Source organism: Ictalurus furcatus, chromosome 23, assembly GCF_023375685.1.
Source record: "Ictalurus furcatus strain D&B chromosome 23, Billie_1.0, whole genome shotgun sequence".
Classification (NCBI taxonomy): domain Eukaryota; kingdom Metazoa; phylum Chordata; class Actinopteri; order Siluriformes; family Ictaluridae; genus Ictalurus; species Ictalurus furcatus.
Window position 1 is genome coordinate 694,111 of NC_071277.1, and position 8,801 is coordinate 702,911.

General features: G+C 36.3%; 1 protein-coding gene and 1 long non-coding RNA gene across 3 annotated transcripts; one reads left to right on the forward strand and one right to left on the reverse strand.

Moving 5' to 3' along the window:
- Positions 1 to 2,032: 2,032 nt before the first annotated feature.
- chmp4c (charged multivesicular body protein 4C) lies at positions 2,033 to 8,439 on the forward strand. Its single transcript, XM_053611731.1, has 5 exons — positions 2,033 to 2,405; positions 6,164 to 6,341; positions 7,230 to 7,338; positions 8,070 to 8,196; positions 8,296 to 8,439. The coding sequence occupies exons 1-5, from the start codon at positions 2,171 to 2,173 to the stop codon at positions 8,355 to 8,357; spliced, it is 711 nt and encodes a 236-aa protein (XP_053467706.1). The 5' UTR covers positions 2,033 to 2,170; the 3' UTR covers positions 8,358 to 8,439.
- LOC128599785 (uncharacterized) lies at positions 6,152 to 8,185 on the reverse strand. 2 transcript variants are annotated; one of them, XR_008384473.1, is made up of 4 exons: positions 8,060 to 8,185; positions 7,811 to 7,933; positions 7,206 to 7,455; positions 6,152 to 6,288 (listed from the first exon to the last, which is right to left on the reverse strand). It is a non-coding gene; the product is annotated as an uncharacterized LOC128599785 (long non-coding RNA). The 2 variants fall into 2 exon arrangements; XR_008384472.1 differs by having other exon boundaries at positions 7,206 to 7,933.
- Positions 8,440 to 8,801: the final 362 nt, after the last annotated feature.

Sequence of the window (8,801 nt, forward strand, 5' to 3'; positions counted from 1 at the left end):
GGAGAAAACTGGTCAGGGAGGCTGCCAAGAGGCCTACAGCAACATAAGAAGAATTGTATCAATTTCTGGCAAGGACTTGTTGCTCCATACATGTGACAATAATCTCCTGAATTCTTCATATTTCTGGGCATAGGGATTAGGGTGACAAGACAGAAACCTTTTTTTTAACCAATAAATAAATAAATAATACATCCTATCTCCCAAAGCCATGCGGAATAATGTGTTATGGTCTGAAGAAGTTGAACTTTTTGCCCATGATACCAAAAGATATGTTTGACACACACAAAAAAAGAAAAAACACAGCACATAACCAAAAGAATACCATCCCCATGGGCTGTTTTTCTTCAGATGGAAACTGGGGCTTTTACCAGGGTGGAGGGAATAATTAATAGCTCCAAATGCGAGTCCATTTTGACACAAAATCTTAAGGCTTCTGCTAAAACACTTAAGATGAAGAAGAATTTCTCCTTTCAGCATGAAAACAACCCAGAGCAAGCCTCCAGATCAACAAAGGAATGGCTTCAGCAAAACAAGTTCAAGGTTTTAAAATGGCCCAGCCTTAGTCCAGAACTAAATCCAATAAAAAAAAAATCTGTGGGGTGACCTGAAGAGGAATGTGCACAGGAAATGCCCAGTAAAGGTAAAACAATAAAGGTAAAAAAAAAAAAATTTAAAAAGAAAGAAAGAAAGAAAAAATAATGGTTCTGACATGAGTTATCTTGGTTTAACTTTTTTACATCATAAAAACCTGCCAATTTAATAGGGGTGTGTAGACTTTTTTTTTATATATATATATCCACTGTATGTAGTTTTGTAGGTGTTTTGTGTATTAGAAACTCAAAGCCAATACATTACATGTCATTATGTGACAAACCACTTTTGCACCACACAATAAATCAGATCATGCACAAGATATACAATGTCTAAAAACATAGACACACCAGTGTATATATAAATTGAATGCCATAATTCATGGTTGTTGCAATAACCAAAGTGAGGTAAGAAAACTTATGGAGAAAGAACTCCTCTACACCCATGGACTGATTTAACCTCCTTTTAGCTTCCGCACTTGTGCTTGATGAAGGACATTTGTGCATTGTGTAGGGTGAGTTCAGATATACTGGTGATACACATGATACATTTCTGAAATCCTCAAAGTGTTGACATGAATTATCTTGGTTATAAAGGAAAATGTTTCATAATCTAAACAAGCATGTCACAGGATATTTGTTATAGGACTAGGATTGTAACTGTTCCTATAACAAACTTGGGCTAAAGAATAATGACTTCCCCTTTAGTCAAAACTAACTGAAAACCATTTTTAATTATGTTTGGGAATTTAGGGCATGTTTTAATTGATTTAAGCCTTTAATCCTCAATTTTTTAAGTGTTTTTATTAGTAGCATTGTAGCAATCAGTCTAAATTCTATTCTATTCTAAATAACCGGCTTTGAAAAAGTTTTCTCTAACTTCATCAACATATACTAATACAGTAGACTAAGTTCAGTAGATTAAAACTGAATCTATATTAAGATGTTTGCCTAAGTAATATTCAATAATGAATTTCTTACAGCAATAACTACAGTAACAAGGTTTAGAAAATCTTCCATATTTCACAAATTCATTACCACTTGTTTTTAAAACTCAGTTTAAACAGATTATTATTATTATTATTATTATTATTATTATTATTATTATTATTATTATCCATCCATCTTCTATACCGCTTATCCTTTTCATGGTCACTGGGAACCTGGAGCCTATCCCAGGGACCATCGGGCACAAGGCGGGGTACACCCTGGACAGGGTGCCTATTATTATTATTATTATTATTATTATTATTTTAAATAATGAATTCAACCTACATATAAAAGACTTTACTTGAAATCATCTTTTAACAAATTGAGGTCCCGATGAAAGGCTACAAATGGATCCCATGACACAGGATAATAGTTTCTGCTCTGTTGTGACTGAAAACAAATAAACTTTGTGATCGTTCGGACCCGCCCCTTTTTCAGGTGTCTACGTCACTCAGGTGTGTCGCTGTTTAGAGTTGAATTTGGAAAGTAGACTGTCAGGAATGTCAACTCTTAACCGCAGTCATTAGGCTATTACCTTCTGGACAGAACAGATAGAGGTGAAATAACGCAGATATCAGAGAGAAGTCACTATGAGTAAAGTTGTAAAGCTGTTTAAGGGGACTTCGAGTTCCTCTGGAAGTAAATCAAGCTCCAGCTCGAGCTCAAAGGGGAAACACCGCTCGCGCGCAGGCCCATCGCCTCAGGAGGCCATTCACAAACTGCGCGAGACCGAGGAGATGCTTAACAAGAAACAAGAGTATCTCGAGAAGAAAATCGAGCAGGAAATAATGATTGCTAAGAAGAACGGCACAAGAAACAAAAGAGGTAAGTTTTAAAATGTGGATTTGGTGGTTTAAATGTGTACTCAACCTAAGCGCTTTTAGGTTATTACCTCTGCACAGCCAAATATGAGCCACAAGTCACCTGCTCTATAAAACCTGCCAGACCTGCACTACAAACATGGAATGTGTGGTCGGGTAGATTTAAGAGATAACTGATAAGTTATGCTAAACTTAATTTAAACTATTTTTTTAAATTATTAATTCGATTATTATGTCAAGTGAGCGCGATCAATTCATAGTATTAACATAAACCCAGACATCCCACAAGTTCCGGGAGTCTCCATCGATTTTTGTAGAGGGAGCGAGAGACCAAACAATTTCTAATAGTAGACGGGCTCTGGATAGAAGAGAGAGGAGTGACGTAGCGAGAGAGTGACAGAGCGTATCCTGATAGGTGTAGTTAGCAGAGAGAGACCAATCAGTTTTCTCTGTGGGCGGGCTTTACGGTCCAGGTCTCTCTGGCTGTGTCCGAAACCGCATTCTTACCTACTATATAGTAGGCGAAAAGGAGTACGTCAGAGGGGTAGTATGTCCGAATTCTCAGTAGGCGAGGAATACCCGGATTGCGTACTGCTTCCGGTGAGATTTTGCAGTATGCAACCGATGCACACTACGCGAGTCAAACAATCCCATGATGCAACGGGACTGATACGGACGAGCTCAGATAAACAAACGCGGAAGACAGCGTCGGCTCTAAGTATTAAACATTGGTTAAACAGGGCTTGTTTAACAATACCCGAATAAATTATTCACTTGTTTAGGATTTTTCTGTTTATCTTGGCGTCGAAGGTCACATGACCATGCTAAGATTGTGGATGTGGTGTGTCCTGGATTGTAGTCATAATGCACACCCATACTGATTAGTACGTACTGTTTCAACGGCCATGCAGTAGGTACTGTCCTAGTATCCATCAGTTCAATGTACTGCTGTAGTTCAGTAACCCTGTAGTGTCCTGCAGGGCCAAAAAATACAAAACGCACTTCACCCCAGACTACACTAAAGTGTACCCCTGCTCAATAGGGATACATAATAATAAATTATTATTATTGCATAAAATAATTATTTTACATTATTTGCATAAAAGCAAATTATGTTAATGTAACTCGATTCAATCACGTGGAACCGATGTAGACATTTGAATTAAGTAAATTTAACAAGTTTTTTTTTCAGGGTGTTGACCATAATTCTTTTTACATAAAAAAAAAACCACACAAAGAAGTAAAGAAAAAATAAATACAAATAAATTATACACATGAACTAAAACTCGTTTAGTTAAGTTTGCTTAAATATAGCTGAATTTCACAGCTTCTCCTGATAATGACACATAATAATGACATTAAAGAATCATATCTTGAAGCTTAAAGAGGAAAAACATAAGTCCAGGTAGCATTGTTTTCTAACATCATCTAGGCTTCCATTTAGCTTTAAAAACTTTATTATTAACCAAAAAATTTAATGGATTAGATAGAATATTATAACAAAAAAAAGGTACTAAACTGCTCTTTTGTGGTACCCTTAAGTGTCCACCTTTTGTACCATTAGAGTGAATATTTTAATTAGAAAGATGTATTATATCCACATTTCCAAGTTAAAGATCTGTATTAAAGGTATAAAAGATGTACCCTTGAAGGTACCATCCCAGTGACAAAGAAAATACAGTTTATTCAAAATTGTTCTTGCAAAAACAGATTTAGTTTTTTTTCTAAAATATCATTTAATATTCTTTGTTGTATGTATGTTTTTATTTTTTAAATGTTGACTGTATTTAAATGTATTTAATTAAAGGTTAAATATCAAGTTTATTGGGCCATTTAGCTCTGTAATTGTAATTTTTGTTTTGAGCAGCAGTTAGACATAGGTGTGAGTGCAACACCTTGCCGTGACACAATTCTCTTCTGTGCCTCACTGGGGACACACCTTCAGTTGCACCCAAAACATCTTGCTGGTCTAGAGTCTTCTCATTTTCCAACCATAGTCACACCTCACACTGTGTCTCATGGTGTAGTTTTAACATTTGTTTACCACATGTGGATTTAATGCTGAGAAAGTATCTTCAGTTTTAAGCCATCCATGGTTTTGGAAATGTGAAAGAGTAAGTGCTTTTATTTGTCTCAAAATATGAATGACCTTGATTTTCAAGGAGCCTAGCCTTCAAAATGTCTTTGTGTTGAAATCTGTTGAATATGCATGTTCAGAAATGTTGATTCTTGAACAGGTATATTTTATTGTTGGTGTACTGAGTTCTTATCTGTAGTTGCTTCCAAATACCAAAAATTAATCATTCTGCAACTGAGAATTGAATACTGGACTTGGAACTCTTTGACAGTCATGATCTATTGAGTTCTACTTGTAATCTGAAGCTCTTTACATGCAGCAAAGTATTGAAAAGTTTGTTTTAAACCTATTCTCATTGAGTTACCATGTTTTAAGATAAGTGCTTACCTGCTTTATATTGAACTGCAACAGTAGTATTTAATTGTTTGCATAAGGAAACCTGCCTGCTCTTACTCTTATGTATCTTATTCAAACAATATTAAACATATAGTTTATTCAGTTGTCAGCTGTTTGTTCTTTAGATTGAAAGTAAGGTAAGCAGTTTTTACAATTTTCAAGTGGCATGCTGATTTTGCTTTGTGACATCATCAATAATGCTAGTTTAATGGCACAATTATTTCCTTTTAGTGGTGTACCATCACACCAGTATGTCGTCCCACCCTTAGTTGTAGCTGTGCTATTTAGTCACAAGAAATAAGGTCAGGCCAGAGGGATGGGCTTTGAGAGGCAGTTGAACTTGACAAGTTTACTTTTACATTCACTCCATTTTCTGACCTCGAGTCTTGCGAGAGTAAAATATATGGCATTCCATCTTTGAAATGATTATTATTAGAGATGCACCGATGTATCGACCAATAATCGGTATCAGCCGATAAAGGCAATTTTTCACGCTGTCGGCCATCATCCGATGATCAGGGCCGATTATATCCTGTCAATCAATAGAGGGTGGGAAAACATAGATTTCGTGCTGTGTGTAAAGATGATGTCTCTTGTATGGAATGACGACATAACTGCAGTCTCTAAGCTCTGCACTGCTAAGATTTTACACCGGACACTGCAGCAGTGAAGCAGGAGTTTTGGTGTCGAGTCAAATTTTTTTTTTGCCACGCTACTCGAGCTTTCTGTGCTGTATTAAATGCCGTACACCACTGAAAGATTTAAATGATGAGTTGACAAAGTATATACTATACAGTAAAATATATTTGTAGAATAGTATATTTCATATCCAGTTAATGTTAATATATATTAAAAAAGTTGATATTACCAGTTTGATGTCAGTGGTGAAGTAGAAATGCTTGTGTTTGTGGTGAGTGAATGTGAGACTAACAGGAGGTTTTTTAGAATTCAATCAATTAATTCTATTATTATGAATTAATAACATTCAATGAGTTAAGAAATCTTATTTTAATCTTCAGAATTTAGTTCATGTGTTAATGTTAGAGTAATGTGTTTTCTGTTTATGAGACCAGTTACTGTGAAACAACTTGTTGAAATGGAGAGAATAAAGTTTTTATTTGCATTTCTTTCAGAATTGTGTATTTAATTATTATTAATTTAAAAGAAGGTATAAAAGGCAGAACTATCGGTATCGGCCGACATCACTCTGAATAATTGGTTATAGGTGTTGGCTGAGAAATTTATCGGTGTATCTCTTGTTGTTATTTATTATTGTTGTTGTTGCCTAGCTGCACTTCAGGCTCTGAAAAGGAAGAAGCGTCTTGAGCAGCAGCTGACTCAGATTGATGGGACGTTGTCCACCATCGAGTTTCAGCGGGAGGCAGTAGAGAATGCCAACACCAACGCGGAGGTCCTGAAAAACATGAGCATGGCTGCCAAAGCTATCAAAGGAGTCCATGAGAAGATGTGAGAATTATTCAAACACAGTGACAGGACATAAACATTTTATAAATAAATATATGTAAACCTCTATGTAAATGGGTAAAATTGTATATAATTCTATATTTCTACCAGAGGTGGGTGAGAAATTAAAGGAAAAAAACCCATAAATTTAATAAGGTGTTGGGCCACCACAAGCTGCCAGATCAGCTTCAATGCACCTTTGCACATTAATGAGTGTCTGGATCTGTGCTTGGGAGATGAATCCCATCCCCAAATAGTTGTTTTGATCATGGTGGTGAAGAGAGCTGTCCAACATGTCACTCAAATCTCCCGTTGGTGATGGTCTGTAGAGGCCATAGCACATTATCATTTTCATCCTATCAACCCATTCAGTGAGCCCTCAGACACTGTGGATGGGGGCAGTCACCCTGACCGAGACCATTCCCTTCAGGATAGAAAATTTTCCTTGTAGGATAAAGGAGATTTTTCAGAATAACTTTGTATTGGATGGATTGTATTGATGCTGACCTCTGAGAGGAGTAGAACCAAACTACACCAGCAAAATGTTCCTTGTAGCATAACAGAACCATTATTTTTTTTAATTGGTCATTTTTTCCTTTAGTTTGTTCAATTTGATCCCCCATTTTTGTTTTAAAAAAAAAAAAAAGCAATTAGTTAAATTAACATACGCCAGTCTTTAACTGTAACATACCATGGATTCACCAGCTTTAACAAATTGCTGCATAATTGCAATGCATAGTACTAATTACATTTGGATTTTTGGTTCATATTGTGCAGTCCTACGTTAAATGCATTTACCACAGTGAACTACAATTTCACAATGAAAATGTTGCTATAGGGAAATTATCCCAAAGTCAGATCATTTACCTTGAGCCTTTGTCTGTTTTTCAGAGATATGGATAATATCGACTCTCTCATGGAGGACATCACAGAGCAGCAGCAAATAGCTCAGGAAATCAGCGGTGCTATTTCACAGCCTTTCGGCGAGCAGTTTGATGAGGTACCACCATCAGTGAAACAGTCATATGTTTCTTCTAATCCCAGTGGTTTACTGATTTAATGGTTTGTTGATGTATGATAGTCCAGTCAATTTTTCTTCTTATCCCACTCACCATTCCTGCATAGAGGAACAGAATATTGTGTTATCCATTTGTGAAACATGGTGGTGGTAGTATCATGGTTTGGGCCTGTTTTGCTGCATCTGGGCCATGAAGGCTTGTCATCATTGATGGAACAATGAATTCTGAACTATACCAGCGAATTTAAGGAAAATGTCATTACATCTGGCTGTGATCTGAATCTCAAGAGAAAGTGGGCTATGCAGCAAGACAACAACCCTAAGCACACAAGTCATTCTACAAAAAAATGGTTAAAGAAGAATAAAGTTAATGTTTTGGAATGGCCAAGTCAAAGCCCTGACCTTAATCCAATAGAAATGTTGTGGAAGGACCTGAAGCAATATAGCACTGTACCTTATACTAATTATTTACAATTACTGGAACATTTCAGATGGAATGACTTGTTGATGTATTGATGGATATTATATTTTAGCCGTCCAGCCTATAACAAGCAGCCATCACTGGGAACAGTCAGTACTGCAGGGGGCAAGGAATAATATTATATAGTCAGTTGTCAGAAGTAAAAATACAGTAATGTATACGAAAGATGGAAACTGTGATTTTATTTATCCAAGTATGTGGACTGGTTTGAGTAATTCCTACCTATCTTTAGGATGAGTTGTTGGCCGAGCTGGAAGAGCTGGAGCAGGAAGAGCTTGAGGAAAGTATGAAAAACATGGGCAGGCTGCCCAGTGTACCGACGTCCAAACTGCCCAGCACGAGACCTAGTCACCGTACGAGTAAGAGTCTCTGTTCTTTACGCAATCATGCTGAGACACAACCATGCTGAAAGCATTACTGAGAGCATTACCAATGGAATATTGTTTTTTATTCAACAGCAACTAAGAAAAGAGTGGAGGATGAAGATGACATGAAGATGTTAGCAGCCTGGGCTTCTTAGTCACCACGAAAAACACACACGTACACCATACACACAGGTTGTAAGAAAAAGGCAAATAGTTTAAATTTAAGGGTAAAGGACATAAAAAAAATCCCACAATTTTAGGCAACATGTTTATTGTAAAGATGAAGTATGGGGTAAATGAAGGATTGTAAAGAGTAGCTTGTAAATAGTATGTGGATGAAAAGGTTGATGGGCAGAGGTACTGCAGAGAGGTCCAATGCACCCCTGAAGTTGTCAGGGAGTAAAAAAATCTTACTGGCACACCTGGTGATGGGCTATAAATCATAGACATGTAAATATAATGAGACACTAGAATATATGTGAAAATCAAATTATATTATTTAGGTTTTTTTTTTATTTTGAAATTATTTTACTTTGATAAAATTGTCTTGATTATTTTAATAAATCCCATTTGAAACTTGTTTTAAACACTGCTTCTTC